General features: G+C 49.1%; 1 protein-coding gene across 3 annotated transcripts in view; it reads right to left on the bottom strand.

Annotated features, from left to right (window-relative positions):
• KIF6 (kinesin family member 6) overlaps positions 1-17,778 on the bottom strand; it is a 385,916-nt gene that overhangs the window by 20,078 nt on the left and 348,060 nt on the right. For all 3 annotated transcript variants that reach the window (XM_019457021.2, XM_019457020.2, XM_053905057.1), the window contains 2 exons: positions 3,141-3,225; positions 1,358-1,493 (listed from right to left, as the gene is read on the bottom strand). In XM_019457021.2, the coding sequence (XP_019312566.2) occupies positions 1,358-1,493; positions 3,141-3,225 (221 nt within the window). The remainder of the gene's footprint in view (positions 1-1,357; positions 1,494-3,140; positions 3,226-17,778) is intronic.

Raw genomic sequence — 17,778 nt, 5'->3', positions numbered from 1 at the left:
TGATCTCTGAGAGATCCGCCAGCCGCCTCCGTTATACCAGAGCTGAGGACTTACAGGAGGACAACTGGAACTGGGCGTTTGTATTAACGCTTCCTAACTTGTTATCTTGGCCTTCACAATATTATAGGGAGCTTCCAGGAATCTGTCTAGCAAATATGCAAACATTTATCTACAAACAGGCTTCCAGTGCAAAACTAGACACAACCTAAACACTAAACGATCAAAGATTAAGTGGATTAAAATAAATTCATATGATGGAACCGTGACAGCCATTAGAATGATGTAGAACAAGAGTGTGAAAGAGCAGTCATGCTGTGCCGTGAAGTCCCAGAACAAAAGGTGTTTGTGACACTTGAAGACCAGTATGATTCTATTTTTATAAAAACATATGGAGGGGCGCCTGGGTGGCTCAGTCTGTTAAGCGTCTGACTCTTGATTTCAGCTCAGGTCATGATCTCATGGTTCGTGGGATCCAGCCCTGCATTGGGCTCTGTGCTGACAGCATGGAGCCTGCTTGGGATTCTCTCTCTCTCTCTCTCTCTCTCTCTCTCTTTCTCTGCCCCTTCCCAGACTCAAGGTAAATAAATTAACTTAAAAAAAAAACATATGGAAATATATGCATAGGAGAAAAAAGTAATATAATCCAACATGATAATATTGGTTATCCTTAAATGGTGGGGTTATGGTGATTTTTATCTCTTTGTGCTTTTCTCTATTTTCCAAAATTTCTATAACTTCCACATAAATTATAGAAATATGTGTTTACATATACACATGTATGTATAAACACATACATATATACAATAAAACCTTGGATTGAGAGTAACTTGTTCTGCTAGGGTTCCACAAGCCTAGCAAACATTCCTAATAAATTTTAACTTGACAAGCGGTGTCTTGTAATACATGTAGTACGTAAGCCGAATGTCACATGATCACAACTGAGCCAGTGGTTCTTGAAATTTGCTTTGATATACGAGTGCTTTTGGATTACAAGCATGTTTCCAGAATGAATTTTGCTCGCAAACCAAGGCTTTCCTGCATATGACTGTAATAAAAAACAGTCAACGCTGTCAATATGGTGTCGTGGGGTAACATTACACAAAGTGACAGTGGCAGGTCCACCGGTTTGGGCTCGCTTTCCATGGCCCACCTTTCTATGTGGCAGGCATCAGGGCACAGGGACGGTGGGCCCCTGACCATATGCACTCCTCCTTACTAAGATGAGCACCTGTCTCCTGAGCCAAGGCTGAGAGCACGTGGGCCTGCCTCCGACAACCCCTCCCCAGCGGCCCTAACATTCCCCAGGCCACAGGAGTGGGGCAGGCTCTGGGGCGGTGGTGGGGGGCGCTGCTAATACCTGCAGGCTGGTGGCTTCCTCGGCCCACCAGGCTTCAAACTCCTTCTGCAACTTCACCTTGGCTTTGTCCATGAGCAGCTGCAAGTGCTCGATCTCCACCTTCAGGGCCTTCAGGCGTGTGAACATCATTTTATACCTACAGTGGAATCAGGGAAGAGCCTTGACAGACACTGGCAGGAGGAAGGGCCGCCCACGGAGTGTTGCTGCAGGGCCTGAGCCTGAGGATCTGGCGGTGCCGCTCTGGTGCCAGGAGCCGGGACCCAGAGGAGCCCACGGAGGCCGGGGCCCAGGGCCAGGGCTTGAGTCCATCAGAGAGAAGCACAGCCAGGTGTTTTTGTCCAGCGGGCCCACGGGCTCTGTGTATGAGATGAATACCCCCTGCTTCCAGAAGGATATCTACCATTACTGAGCACTTACTAAGGGGCAGGCATTCCTCTAGGCACTCGACATATAAACACATTCAGACCTCGTCTTGGTCCCATGAAGAAGATGCTCCACTTTATAGATTTGGAACCTGAGGCAAGGAGAGGTTACATAACTTGCTCTGTGGCAGGGGGCTAATAAACAGAGGGCCAGGATTTGAATCCAGGCCTTCTGGCTCTGGAAACCACAGTCTCAACCACCACACTCTTGCGCTGGTTCACCTTCACGCTGAAGTGTGAAAGTTACAATACATTCGTCACTGCGTATATAAGTTTGGGGCATGCAACAACGAATCAGAAGTTGTCCAACAGGAAATAGCCCAACTGCCAACATATCTTGGCTCCTGAGATGACCCTGAGGCAGGAAATGTGGACTAAGGGGACAACACAGAGTGGAGTAAAGCCACCAGGAGAGTGGGTTGGGAAGAAACTGGGAAAAATAAACAGAGTGAGGGAGAAAGAGGATAACCCAGGGGCAAATCCACACTGGCAGGTGTGGGAGGGCAGCACAAGGCTTTCGGGAGGGAGGATGCTGGCAGGACACACAGTGCAGTCATGAGGAGTAGTCTGGGGGCTCAGAGTGGGGCTTTGTCCTCCCCAAGTCTTGGGTGGCAGGGATGTGTCGGGGGTGGGGAGGCCAGAGTGGCCGGGTGGCATGTCATAATGACACCATAGGCTCCTCGAGGGCTGGGAAAGTGCCTTGTTTGCTCTCCCCAGGGCCTCCCCATGGCAGGGAGGAGAGAGCAAGCATCTGTCGAACGTGTAAATGAATGCATGAACTACAACGTTGGACTGGAGTGTTGCATGACATTCTGTGGCCATGCTAAGTATCAGTGACGGCCACGCGTCTGTTTATGCTGGAGGTTCCTTCCTCTGTTAGTGAGATCATTTTGGTACCCTAAATGGCTGCAAGAGGGTGTGATGTTCTCAGGACGCCCCGCAGATAAGGAGCCTCAGGAGGAAAGAGGGGTAGATCGGCCTGTGGAAGACCTCCGTGGTCATACTTCCTGACTCCCCTAGATGGCAGCAGCAGATAAGACTAGTGAGCTGCATGCAGTCTGGGACCTCAGGCTGGTCAAGGTGCCAAGTCAACCTCTCTACTGGCTCCAGGGCCCAGCTAGGCTTTCTGCTCCCGATTCCAACCTCATCCTGCCTGTGGTTTCTGCATCCCACATCTGTCTGCTCAAAGGCAGCACTCCCTCCAGCTATTTGAGGACTCAACTACTGGACCCACTTCCCAGAGCAGCTCCAGACCTGGGCTGGGGAGTGGCCACTCGGCCTGGCCCCGGGCGGCACATGGGTTGTCCCCGAGAGCTTTAGGAGGCTGGGGTCAGGGTGTGTGGGGGCGAAAAAGTGGGTACCTTATCTTTTCTTCCTCCAGTTGTGATCGAAGCTTTTCTTCCAGCAAGTCTGGCATAGAAGGCATGGCTACGTTTTCTGAGATGCCTGTGGAAGAGAGATGCCAATGGGTTACTCCAACAAGGAAGAAATGTAAAAGGAGGAGTGTGATATTTAGGGCAGAGGACAAAGTAAAGTGCATCTCAAGGTGAAAGTACCTCTGTGAGTACTTTCTGGGGCCTTTGGATGGGAGTCTGCTGCAGCCCCCTCCTTTCAGTGGCAATATCTGCTTGGCGAAAGCCTCGGAGGAGAGGTTTCCATGACTATTTCAGCTGTCCCTCCCACAGTCCAACATCTGTCACTGGAAGACAATTGGGCCTTACATTGCTACTAATCGTTTTACTATTGAGTTCACTTGTTTCCTCTTGAATCCCCAGGGAAGATGCAAAATAGCATTTTCCCATCCTCTGCTAGAGAGCCCCTCAGAAACCAAGAAGACATCACTAAACTGTCTCACATCTGTCACATCTGTCTTCACACCAATTGAGGTGCTGAGGATCTCATAGCCTCAAATCATGTCCCCTGTGTTGGATTTCCCTCCAAAGCCGAGGTTCCCAAGCCTGATTCGCCCAAGCAGTGCTGACATGCAGCCAGAGCTGAGAACAGGCTCGGATGCCCTGCCCATGAGCCGGGGCAACAGGACCCTACCGAGGCCTTGGTGACGGTTGTGTTCCTATGCATGCCGACCACTGCTACAGAGTTGCCCGCTCTGGCTAGTGTGCTCCTCTGGAGCCCGGCCTCTTCTAGCCTGGTGGGTGGGGTCTGTTCACCCTCCCAGGGGTCTCTGCGGCTGCTCTGTACTTCCTAGCCTCACGGAAGGTGTCTTGGAAGTCGGACCACTCTGCTTCTTACTCCACGTAGGGGAGAATCTATTTTGGGCTGGGTGCTTTCTGGACATGATCAGACTGAATCCTTCTAATTTTTTTTAAATGTTTATTTTTGAGAGACAGAGAGAGAGTGCGAGCGGGAGAGGGGCAGACAGAAAAACTCACACACAGAGTCTGAAGCAGGCTCCAGGCTCTGAGCTGTCAGCACAGAGCCCGACTCGGGGCTCGAAACCACGAACCGTGAGATCATGACCCTGAGCCAAAGTCAGATGCTCAATTGACTGAGCCACCCAGGCGCTCCAGACTGAATCCTTCTAGTACTCATTTGAAGCATTATTGCTTCCATTTTGCAGAGAGAAGGGCACAGAGGTTCAAAGAGGTTGACTTGGCCAGGCTAACTTCAGGAACCTGGATCCAAATCCAGTTTTGTTTGTTTGGAAGGGCCGTGGATTCAGAAATTCCTTCTGTTAACATTTCTGACAGATGGTCATCTGCTTTCTGCCCAAACACTTCCGGTGGTGGGGAGCTTACCGCTTTGCACGGTAACCCATTTCATTGTGTGCAGCACTGTTTCCTCTTACTTTGAGCTGAGACCTGCCCCTCTAACTTCTTTTTCCCCCTACTTTGGATCTTTGGAGCAGCATAGCATGTCTCCCTTCTTAATTTGACGGTTCTTTAGAGATTTTAACAACAGCAACAACAACAACAACATTACGTAAAAACCATGTATCGGGAGCTTTATTCACAGGCGGACTCTGCCCAGTTCCCTCACCTAAGGACTCAGTGACACGGTTGCTTTCTAACTAATCTTAAGGATCACAGTCTAAATCTGGACATAATACTCTAGATAGGTCTGAAAGGGACATGGTACAGAATGGCCCTCCAAGCTGTGAAAAATGTACATTCTATATTTCTATAGCAGGTAAATTACTAACAGTGACCATTTATCGAATGCCTGCTTTATGCTAAGTGCTGCCAAGTTCTCTCCGGCACTGGGCTGGTGCCCTGCTCACCTGATTATGAATTCTCAATATAACCAGGAGGGTCTTACCGTCTCATTTCAGTTAGATTCTGAGGCTCAGAGAGGGCTGTGCGTAACCCAAAGTCACACAGCTACTAAGAAGCAGAGATGGGATCTGAACTCAAATTTTTCTGGTTCTCAAGAGCTGAATGCTTACATCAGGCAGCCTCCCCAGCGCCGTTTTTGTTCTTCAGCAGCTCTGTCATTGTCATGGCCATGTCAGTTTGTCACCGGCCTCTATTAAGCTTGTGATTAAAGACTCACATTTTTTGTGAGTAGTTGTCAAAACACCTCCTATTTCAGCGTGACTGTCCTTTTGATCCTAAACGCAACACTTCCCATCTATTGGGGGGTTAGCCTTCTGAGAGGTCCTCATTCCGCCATGCCTTTATTCTTTCCCTTTTGGCTGCCTTTTATGTCACTATCTAACTCCTTGATAAATATGCTAAGCAGATCAGGAGTCTGTCCTTTATCTTCCAGGCACCTGATACCCCCTCTCCCTTGTGTCAGGTGACAACTGTCTCTTGTAAACCCACCGGACAAGGGTCTTACTCCATCACCTAAACACAGGAGATGCAGATACCATTAGGCTCGCCAACTGAAGATGACCTATCACCCCTGCTGGTGCAGTGCCCTCCAGCCCTGAGGAGCTGGCTGCCCGTTCGCGCGTTGGCCACGCTCCCCCAGGCAGAGGCCCGGAAGCCCCTGGAGGGTGGGGATTGGTCCCTCTGTTCTTTGTATCTCCCCTGTGCTTTGTTTAGGCTCCGCCTGTAGCACACACTCAATGCCATACGTGTGTACCGGCCCTTGCCCTCTGAAAAACGTCAGATGTGATCAACTGAAGATAGTATCTTCCCATCACACTGTTAACGGTAGGACTTGAAATGGACACAATGTTTTGTCGTCTCGTAACAGCTTCAGAAATGAGCAAACATATCTTCCAGCCTGTCGAAAAAGAAGAGCTGTGAATCTTCTTCCTCCTTGCAACACTTTTTGGCTCCACACCAAGGAAACCCCTGAGAAAATCCGTGAAGACCCTCCTCTATAGTGGCGGGCTGGGCAGCCTTCAGCCGCACTCCGTGAGAGGTCTCTGGAGGCGGGTGAAGGCAGGGCTACTGGATCCACCCAGGGGCGTCTCACCCAGCCTGGTGGAGGCCAAGAGGACTTGGTCTCCCATATAAAGGCTATGGCTGCCCTGGCATGAATGCAGAGCCCATCTGCAGGAGAGGGCTCTCGCCTCGCCCCGTTGCTGGCTGTTTTTTCCCTGGGCATGTTGCAGACTCCCGTGGCAGATCAGTGGCAGGTGCCTTGGAGGTGTGTGGGTGTCCGGGAGCCTGGGGCAAGGACACCATTACTCTGAAAGCAGCTGACACAAAGATGGGAGACGATGTCAGCTACCGTTTGCGGGGCAAGCACTTGGTTCTATTCTCTGTGCTGCTTCATTTATTTCTGTCATTCTAGCTAGCAGATATTATCACCTGTGTTTTTCAGACAAGGAGACCAAGGCTTGTGTGACCAGGTAGCTTGCACAATGCCATAAAGCTACCAGATAGAAAAGGCAGCTTCGAATCCATGGCCGGTCATTCATTCGCTGATGGAACAAATGAGCTTTCCCCATTCAAGGGGCAGTCTTCTGGGGAAGGTGGACATTAAACCAACCCAAAATTGAGTTGATATAATGCCAGGGGCTGAAGGGCACCTTGAGGAGAGAAAGCTGGATAAAGAGGTGGAGGGCTGCTATGTTAGGTAGAGTGGCCGGGAAGATGTCTCTGAGGAGGCAGCAGAGACCTGAATGAAGGGAGGGAACGAGCATGCAGAAATCAGGACAGAGAGTACAGCGGTGAGTGCCAAGGGCCTGAGGTACATCTGCAGGGTACTTCTGAGGAAGAGCGAGAAGGCCAGTGTGTCTGGCCAAGTTGGTAAGGCAGAGTGGTGGGAGCTGAGGCCAGATGGCGTAGGACCTTGTGGGCCATGCTAAGGACCTTAGCTTTGAGAGAGACAGAGCCTGGAGCCTTTTGAGGAGAGAAATAGCTTGATCTATTCCTTTGATAGCTAAGTTCAGCAGTGTTTTGCTGATGGAGACAAAGCTGTTCCCAACTAAAGAATGGCTCATGTGAGTTGGCGCCAGGATGCTGTAAGCCTATTGAAAGGATGTGGGAAAGAAAGCTGGGGCAAGGGACCCCAGGGCAGCCAGAACGAGGGCACAACATATCCCCAGGACACAAACTGTCCATGTTGTCATGGCAACCAGTGGGCTCTTGCCAAAGGTGATGCCTGCTTAGTGAAATGCATTGTAACCCCACCAGGAGACAGCCCCTGGCTGCTTCTGATGCTTCCTGAGGTTGGGCTTATCAGTCTTCCCCGAAGAGAAAGGGGTGCTGGGAACTGAAAGCAAAGGGAACAAAAGCGGCTGAACAAGAACAGAGGAAGAGGGAGTAACTGAAGGCCATTCGGGCTTTGTAGGTCTCTGTGCCCACTGGGACTGTGGCCAGGGACAGAGCCTCCAGTCACCTGACAGGAGGCCCAGGGGGCCCTCCTTTCAAGCACAGGATTCTGGCTGCGACAGGAGCACAGGGGGTCACAGCCTGGAATGGCCTCTGAGGTGACACTGTGAATTGGCTCGAGCAGCCGGTTCCAAAGCAATACAAAGGCGAGAAAGAAGGGTTTTATTCCAGCAGCCGTAGATCTGAATGTCACACGAGCAGGAAGCCCTGAGTGGTCAGATAGTATCTGAAACTTCAAACGGGGTACCCACAGTCCCAGGCTGACCCTACCTCTGAAGTGGCAGTGTGTTCAGGGGTTAGCAGTCCCAGGGCAAGAGGGGCTCTTGCTGGGAAGGCTGGCCTCCTGTGGGCCCCTCCTGCCTGGCAGGATTTGGGGGCACTGAAAAGATCATTGTAACTCCTCTTCCTGCTTCCCTATACCCTCCTCTCAAACACACACACACACACACACACACACACACACACACACACACACACACCCCAAAACTCCTATTTGCTATTCAGTGTCTGAAATGCTCAGACTTTCATTTCTTTGGTTCAGTGAGTCTCTACTGGGTGTACAGCCGGTCAAAGCACAGAGGCAACCGGGCCCTGCTCTAGACTGACTTAGAATTTTCCAGTAGGTTCCTTGGTAACTCTGATCTGTTCAGCCCTTGTTAAGAAACACTGCTCAAGATTTTGAGCCCAGGTTCAATACAAGTACTCCATGCAGGAGTTACAAGGAATGAAGACTCTGCAGAGGTTTGGATAGGATGGTATATGGGGCTAGCGTGTCCCTTTGTCCCTGTCCACCTTCCAGACTTTTGGGAGCCATAGTGGGGAAAGGGACCCAGGGGTTTGCAGCAAGGAAAACACACTCTTTGTAGGCCTGGGGCTGCCTGAACTTGGCCCTTGTAGGAGGTAGGCAAAATCTGAGTAAAGATATCCACCACCAGGCTGCTCCATGGATCAGGGATTTCCTGTGTCTTATCTTATATAATCTTCATAACCCCCACTACAGATGGGGGAAACTGAGCTCTGCCAGGGGAACGAATCTGCCCAGGATCGCACTGTTAGTAAGCAGAGCTGGGGTCAGGACTCAGTTCTGTCTCACTTCAAAGCTGGCGCTTTTTTCCTCTGGAAGTGAGTCTGATAATGAAGGAAGCCATGGGGTAGATCATTGAAGTCGGTATTGACTTGTCCTTGGTATTTGAAGGCACTGCCCTTTTCCATGAATGCCTTTCAGATCTGGGGCCGGGGCCGAGAGAAAGCCTCAGCTGCTTCTCGAGTGCTGGCCTGTGAAGACTGCCCTTTACTAACCGAAACCATGGCCCGCAGCCTGTTCCCACTTGGTATTTGCAGCTCGCCTGCTGGCTTGTGAGGAGTCTGCGCCTTTCCCAAGTTTAGCCGCCGGAATACCCAGAGCCAGCCTGCTTGTCTCCTTGGTTTTGTCCTAGGAGTCCTAAGGAAGGAAATACTGAAATCTCCAACCAGGCACCAGCGCCAAAAGGGCCCCTGTGGGCCTCTGAAGGCTTCCATAGAGCAAAGGCTACGGGGCCCAACATGGCAGCTGCTGGTCCAGTGCCCTACGTGGGAGGAAGCCATGAGTTATACGGCTCTACCATGGCAGACAATACCTCAGGGCCAGGGAGACATTCCAGCCTGGCCTCCTCGGCTATCCAATAATGATTCACTTGTTGAACACCGACTCTGGGCCTTTGGGGGCTAAACTATCTCATAGAATCACTCAGCCTCACCTGTTTGAGAGGTCAAAGGGTCTATTCTTATGGAGACTGATGGTGTCAGGGGCTCAATTACCACAATGGTCAGCAGCTCAGAGGCAAAGATCCTGGCTTTCCAATCAGACCATTTCCTGTTTAATGGCTCAAATTTATTGTCGGTCGGAGCAATCACACACTGACAGGTGCTCAGTGCCACCATCCATCTTGGTGTTGGTTTTTTAACACCTTCCCTGCCCGTGGCGGGTCAGACTTAAGGGTGTGATGAATGCCCTGCAGACACATGGCTGTGACTGATAATCTCTGGGGTGCACTCACACCCAACAGCCACAGGCCCACAGGCACTGCAGCCATCTTCCCCCCAGGGAGCCGCCATGCTTCAGTACAATCAGTACTCGTTGGTATGCCTTTTTGGGGGTGCCTGGGTGGCTCAGTCGGGTGAGCATCTTGACTCTTGCTTTTGGCTCAGGTCGTGATCTCACGGGTTCGTGAGTTTAAGCGCTGCATTGGGCTCTGCGCTCAGGATGTGGAGCCTGCTTGGGATTCTCTCTCTCTCCCTCTCTCTCTGCCCCTCCCCCACTCACATACTCGTATGCTCTCTTTCTCTATCTCAAAATAAATAGGCAATAAAAACAAAAAAGAGAACTGCTTGGTATGCTTTTTTAGAGCAAAACGCAATCCCAGGCACCCCCGTAGAAGGCTGTCTGCCGTCTCCTCCCACCAGAGTAACCTCCCCTGTTCTACTTTGGGATTCTCTGCCCAAGATCATGCCCCTGGATGGTGGCCTCTCCTTTGTCATTTGCTGCCTCTCTCCCCCCGTGTTCCTTGTGGAGGATGTGGACTGCACAGAGGGTCAGCATGCTCCAGGGTCCATGTGGACTCACAAGCATACCCCAGGAGCATACTGCAGACACAGGAAAAGACATTTCTAGTGCCATTCCTCGCTTCAGCTCGGCACAGGTTCCCTTCCATGGTTGCTTCTGTTCAAATAGGAACTCTCCTCTCTCTCTGCGGTCCTTTCTGCTGGAGCCCCAGATCCATCTTTGGTTTGCCGTCAGCGTTCTCTGGTGCAGCCACTCAGAGCCTGGCTCGGCGGCCCTTCTTCCAAGGGTCCAGATGCTGCTCCTGCCGGCTCTCCAGCCCACTGAGGCTCCCTCACTCCTCAGCCAACTCACATTTCTGAACACAGGACTTCTCTCAAAGCCCGAGTCCCTTGGTGAGTCTGCTGTCTGCCACTCCGGCCTCACTGACTGGTGGTGACCAGAGGCTTCATTCTGAGTGGCTTTTCAGAAGGAAATTAGCAAGAACCTTAGCAAACCTAAAACCCAGTTCCATGTTTGTCACACTGGAACCAGCCAGTCTGGAGTGTTCTCAGGACACTTACGACCTCTCAGGAGGGCAGTTTTTCTCATGCTGGTAAAAGGGAGCACGGGCCTTCCTCCTATAAAAACCCCTAATGATGATGGTTAGTGGCATTTGGTCAATCCTCTTGATTGGCTTATGAGAGACATTTCAGAACTTTTAGAAATTGAATTGAGGATCCTTAATAAAACTGTCTCCTGCCACTTTTGGAAAACTTATCTGCTACTAGCCAATTTGTAAATCAATCTGTTTGTTTCAAAAAAATTTATTACATACTAGAGTCAAAAGTGACTTCTGAGACAGACCACGCAGTAGAGCTGGCATATTTTCAAACATGATGGTAAGTGCTTGCTAGACAACCAAAATACCCCACATCAAGAAAAGGGCCAAGGCACCTGGGTGGCTCAGTCGGTTAAGCATCTGACTTTGGCTCAGGTCGTGATCTCACGGTTCGTGGGTTCAAGCTCCACGTCAGACTCTCTGTTGTCAGCATGGAGCCTGCTTCAGATCCTCTGTCCCCCTCTCTCCCCCCTCCCCCACTCACATGTGCTCTCTCTCTCTCAAAAATAAATGCACATTAAAAAAGAAAGAAAGAAAGGGGCCGAAAGAAATGTTTGAAGACAATTTCTTTAAAGAAAGCTCGCGGTTTGTGTTAAGCCTGCCTTATCGTCTTCACTGGAGGTGATGTGTGTGGAAGACCTTCCCCTTCCCTCAAAGGTCATGAGGAGGTTTGAAGACCACTCAGAAAGCTTGGTAAGAATCCTTAGGAATCTGTGCATGTGTGTGTGTGTGTGTGGGGTGGGGTGGTGTCGTGTGTGCACGCATGTGTGTATGTGCACGCAGCAGACAGAAATCTGATTCCCACCAGAGAACTCTCCAGCAGGGCCCAGGCTGGTGTGCCAGGAGCAAGGCCAGAGAGTTGCTGCTGTGCTCCTGTGGAAACAATGTGGGGTATAAGCTTGGAACAGAGTCCAGTTAAGGCCACCTTAGATCAGTGCTGTGCTGGTAAATGTTTAACAAGTTCGCTGGGAGAAAAAAAAAAAAGTCCTACAGTGTCGCAGCACTTGTGAATTTTTGTGGTGCAGCTACTCCCATCATGGCTGATTTCAGGCTACCAGCGTGATGTTCCTGCATGTGGATTTGGGAAGAGATGCACACGGTGAGCTCTCGTGAGCCACTTCGAGCTGGCTCCGGCACGTCACTTACACCCTTCAGCACACACTTAAAACTCACATCCTTTTTAGTGGGGCCACCCAGAGGGGTGATGGCATACGTAGAAAGAAACCTGGCGGTGGACTACAGGATGCATAGGGGCTGAGCCCTGCACCTATCTCTTTTGCTCCCCTAAGTCCCCCCTCCACCATCTACTCTTCTGCCACTCCCCACCTCCACCATCCCCCCCACCCTGTGGCTGCCGCTGGAACAATGGGGTTCCTACCCCTTGCCTTCTGGCTGGGCTCAGACAATGGTGAGCATGGACAAGTGACTGGAGGGGTCAGAGGAGAGAGGTTGAGGTATTTATTCCCTCAGATGTTGCTGCAGGTGCTATGAGCTGGATGCATTGCTTGACTGAAGGTCATAGCTCCTATCAGAAGGACTGAGCCTTTCTGCACAGCCCTTTCTGTCTTCAGGTTCTAGGAAGTGCTCACTCTTCTTGCTCCCTCAGGTCTAGGGGCAGCAATGCTTCCTACCCTGCTGTTGTTACAACCTCTGCGTTTCTCTGCACTCTGCTAACACCTTTGCCAATAGGCTTTTCTTCAACAGTCTTTCTAATACCTGACTTGATTATTAACTTGAATAATCTGCTTCGTGTTTGGATCCTGACCCATAAAGGCTCAAAGTGGGTAAGGAATTGTCCAAATAAGGTAGCTTGCGTCAGGTCAAAGGACCTCCAGGGACCCATAAAAGTACCCCAACTGAGGAAGAGCCAGCTTGGAACATCTGTCAGGCCCAGAGAGCACAAAGCCACGTTACAAAGTACCAGTCAAGTGAGATCTTTACCAACTGCCTTTCCTCCTTCTCTCTAACTCCCTCTTAGAGTCTTGGGAAATCGAGCTTAGCAGGCTGAGGGAGGAAGTGACTTAGAGAAGGGGCTGAGTGCATTGCCTTTCCCCCCTGGCTGTTGGTCTTAGCTGGGGAAAAGGAGAGAAGTCTTAGCTTTGAGTGAAATTTGAACCGTTGAGGTGGTAGTTACAGTATAAAATGACTAATGTTTTTGGTTCTTGTTTGTTTTGTTTGTAATTAACAATGAATGAGCAACTGAGTTACTGGGCTGTCCAACTTCCATCCAGCACGGAGGCAGAACTGTCCCTACCAAGGGGACTGAAAGAGATGGTGGAAGAACAAGAGGTGGTCTTATGAGTGCCTCCCCTGCATTGCTCAGCATGTCAGGCACACTGACTGGTCTTTAGCTATTAAGCCCCTCCTAGAGGATACAAGTGCCTGGAGAAGGAAATGAGAAGTGGTAAATTCTCTGTTCTCATCTTTAAGCAAAACGATCCCGACACAAACAGTAGTGAGGAAATTAAGGTTAATCAGAATCGAATCTGGATTTGTGTTTTACTACCACTTCTATCACAGGGATTCCACTGAACAATAAATTTTGTTTGATCTCTGATTCCTTGGAATCTAAGCCTTCATCGAGTTCTGGAAGTTATTATAAACCATTTCAAAAAAGTTCAGAGAGTGATACAAATAACACCCACATATCACATCTGTATTTGGAAAAATCTAGATAGTGTGCCACAGTTGTTCCGGTGTGTGTGTGTGTGTGTGTGTGTGTGTGTGTGTGTGTGTGTGTGTTTGAATGAGAACATTGCGATGTCAGGGGAGTGGTGAGTGCCTCCGTAGGGCCCTCTCCAATCCACTACCACCCCCCCTACCCCAAAGATAACACTGTCCTGTTGGTGCTGCACACCTTCCCTTCCTGTTGCACACTCTCACCCTGCATTTCTAATGTCCCTTAAAATTACTTCATTACTTAGCTACTTCTTGACCTAAGAGGAGGTTGCAAAGATGTTCTGTTTGTAAGTATTTGTTGGCCTATGTATCTGTACATATGTTTTATGCATTTTTCTGTTCTTATGCCATCTTTTTAAAGTTTAATTGGCTATTGAGAGAGAGAGAGAGACAGAGAAACAGAGAGGGAGTGAGAGAGGGAGGTGAAGAGACAGAGGGAGAAAGAGAGAAATCCCAAGCAGGCTCTGAGCTGTCAGAGCAGAGCCTGACTCAGGGCTCCAACTCATGAACCGTGAGCTCCTAACTTGAGCTGAGATCAAGAGTTGGATGCTTAACTGACTGAGCTACCCAGGTGCTTCTCTACTTATGTTATCTTTCACCATAACACAAGGCTCCCATTCCTCTCCCCTGATACACAATGATGACCATTTTGGAATTTACATGAATGGTATCATTCCACATATATCCTTCTGCAATTGTCTTTCTTGCAATCATCGTGTTTTTGGGATTTATTCACATTGCTACATGGAGTTCTAGTTTATTCATTTTTAATTCTCTATGGTGTTCCATTATATGAATATGAATTATATGAATATATCATATGGATATATCATACAATATGAATATATCACAGCTATAGCTCATTTCTCTACCTGCCTACTAGGGAACCTTTGGGTTATCTTCTGTTTTTATTTTTGTTTATTTGTTTGGCTGTTTGCTATGATAAGAACAATGCTGGTTTCCTGTTGATAGGTCTTCCTCAAACTCATCATCAACTTCTTTGGGGAAATGAGCTTTTGGGGCAATGAGTCTTATTTAGCTCCATTATGTAACAGAATTGTTCCTGGGGAACACTAAGACCTTCCCTGGGCTGGACTCACCAAGCACAAGTGGTGATTTTTATCACTTGTAAGGGGCCAGCCACAATACATTTTAGCCTAGCAGATGACATCAAGAGGCTAGAATTTTGTCTTCTGACTGTTTATATGTTCATATATTTTATACGTTTATTATGTTATATATATATATATATATACCATATATATATATATATATATATATATACACACAACATATATATAACAAACATATATATGTTTAACATATATATGTATATATGTATATGTATATATATGTATATATGTATATATATATAACATATATATATATAACAAACATATACAACATATATATACATATGTTGTATATGTTTGTTATATATTCTATGTTTGTATATTATTGTCTATGTTTGTTTGTGTCCCCCCCAAATTCATATGTTGAAATCAAATCCCCAGTGTGATGGTATTTGGAGGTGAGGCCTTTGGAAGGTAATTAGGTCACAGGGTGGAATCCTCATGAAGGGGATTAGTGCCCTTATAAGAAGAGGTCAGAGAGCTAGCTTACTCCTTTTCTCCTGTGTGAGAACACAATGAGAAGCTGGAAGTCTGTGATCCAGAGGAAGATCCAGAACCATCTGGTCCTCACCAGAACCATCATGCTGTCACCCTAATCTCCAGTGTCCAGCCTCTGGAACTGTGAAAAAAATTAATTTCTGTTGTTTATCACTCAGCCAGTCTATGGTACTTTTGTTCTGGCAGCCCCAGCTGACTAAGACATTGGTCAAATGCCTAATGCATTCAAAGTAGCATACATGGTTCCTGCACATTTGCATGATGAATAAAATGGCCCTGGCAACTGGATCATCCTTCATCACTGCTCAGTGGGAGAGACAGAGACTGTATCTTTGCAAGGTTGAGTGATTAATGCTGCCTGTGAACACAAGTGGGTAGAGAGACGTGAATGCGGAAATGTGGTGACCTCCACCAGTTAGGCCGACTGGTGCTGTTGGCCCAGAGCTGTGTAGGTTCTGTGGCAGGGGGCTGTGTCCGCTGCCTGGGCGTCTGGTTGTGTGGCTCCTGGCACTCAGACTCAGGGGCCATGATGATCTGCTGAGCATCTATGCGGTCCTTGGCTCCATCACTTACATGCCTCACTTAGGTACTCACACCCTGGGGAGTAGATGTTCTTCTCTCATGGACAGGGAAATGGAAATTCGTGAAGGTAAATGGACCAAGGTCACGTGACTAGCAAATGGTAGAGGCATGATTCAAGCAGGGCCCTCCTGATTCTAAGGTGAGTGTTCTTTTTACTAAACCACAACTGCAGTTCAAGGCTGATGCCCAGAGCCTCCTTCTGTTCTCCAGAATCGCTAGCAAGGCAGTCTGGAACTACCCAGAGGGAGTAGAGCCTTGGCAATTGGGAACTTGGCAGGGAAATGGTGTGGGGACTCCTCACTCCCAGCCTCCATCTTGAGTTTGGGAATCTGGCCACGTTTGGCTTCATGTCATAGAAGCTGGCCCTATATTCACAAGCAACTGTGGATGGAATCGACTCAGGTGGTGAGACTTTACCACTGGTCTTACGGAGCCACCTGAGTTCTTCTGGAACCAACTGAGATGCTATCTCAGCTTTGGGGGCAGCTGCTTCCTTTACATTCTGCCTTCCTCCAGTGGTCACATTTTGATCATTCCTTTCTGAGAAGATGAAGTCACCTCTAATCCAAGCCCTCATGCGTCCCCTCACCAAGGCTAATGTTTCCGGCATGTCTTAAGGAATTCTGTAATCACAAAGAGGTAAAATCGTGGCACCTGAGGGCTGAGGTGTGTCAGATTCATTTGTTCATTCAACAGGCAACCAGTGAATGCCGGCTCCGCTTCAGGATGTGCTGGGCACAGGATCTCGAGAAATCTCGGTGCTGGAGAAATCAATATCCTCTGTCAAGGAGTGGAAATGGATGAAAGACTGAATAATGATCACACAGTGTGATAAGTCCTCTCCTAGAGGTATAAGCAGAGTCCTGTGGGAGTCCAGAGGAAACAGAGGTAGCTCTGGGGAGGGAAGCTGGGAATCTGCCTCTGGAAATGTCTTAAACAGGGTCATAAGGTCTGAAAGAAGATGTGTTACAAAACTGCAGATCATTTTCTTCAAACAAAGGCTTAATGGCAAAAAGAGAAACAGAAGTTGCCTCGGTTGAATCAGGGTGGGCAAAAATCCTGGGGCCTTGCCACTGGCACTCCCTAAGAACACCTGGGCCCCAGAGCACCCACTGTGAAAGCTGCTGAGGTAGATAATGCAGGAAGGTCCCCTCCAGTTCTGTCTCAGTCAGTGGCTCCTCTCCACAGCCTGCACTTCCTGGTTGCACATACCGTCTGGGTCAGACTAGGTGCTCAGTGAAGTCTGATCAATAAAGAGATGATGCTCCGGCCTTTTGCTTTCTCTCAGGCTTGTCATCCCCAGCAGCAGAATTCCACAAAGCATTTCAAGATTCAGTCTTCAAAAAACAGTTTTACACCAAAGGGGAGAAAGTGACAATGGCAGAGGCCTCTGGAAAGCAGCAGGCCACTGCAGGAATTCTGCTTGGGAGAAGAGAACTCGGCAGCGGACTCTAAGCTAGAACAAGGCAGTAGACTAGGCAGCCTGTGGCCTCAGTGCCTCTCCCAACCCTCCTCAAGGCCCCTGCTGGGCACTGAGAGCTGTCCCTGCCCCACTCTCAGGGTCAGGTAGTGCATACCACCCAGTGGCAATCAAGGGCCCATGTGATACTGCAGCCACAATAGACTGTTCTCAGGGGCTTTTGTTCAAAGGATCTCTGCTGCTTGGGTGGGGAGAGGGATGGGGCCAGGGAGAGGAGGCGAGGACTACTATTCAAGAGGCTAGTATCTGGTGGTGGGGGGGGGGATCTCAGATGCCACTTGGAACCTGCCAATGTCATATTCATGGATTTTTATTTATTAATGATTATTATTTCTATCATCTGTGACAGTATATGAAAAACGTGCCTACAAATAGAAGCAATGGAATGTTCCGGTAGGTCAAGGGATAAATGGAGAGAAAGGTGTGGTGTCAGCCAACAAGGATAGCTTGTGTTGGGCGTATCTGTGAGCTCCTCAAGGGCAGCGATGTCCCCACCTCCATCTACCACAGGTAAGATAATTGACTGACCACCTACCCACAAGGGGCCAGGCCAGTCTGCATGGCTTGTGATCAGCGTGCAGCTCCCCAGGGCAGCGCTGTATCTAAGTGGGCAATGTCTGCAGCAGATTTCCTCAGAGACAGCTGGAAGTACTGGAGGCCCTTCCTGAACTTGGGCTGGAAGCGTGCATCCCCAGAGGGCCAGTCCAGTGCAGGGCAAGGTGGGCAAGGGGATGGGG

The sequence above is a fragment of the Panthera pardus genome, unplaced genomic scaffold (assembly GCF_024362965.1).
Source record: "Panthera pardus isolate Hobbes unplaced genomic scaffold, ASM2436296v1 HiC_scaffold_17, whole genome shotgun sequence".
NCBI lineage: Eukaryota > Metazoa > Chordata > Mammalia > Carnivora > Felidae > Panthera > Panthera pardus.
Note: the sequence above shows the minus strand (reverse complement) of the source record. Positions and strands in the feature narration are given on the sequence as shown.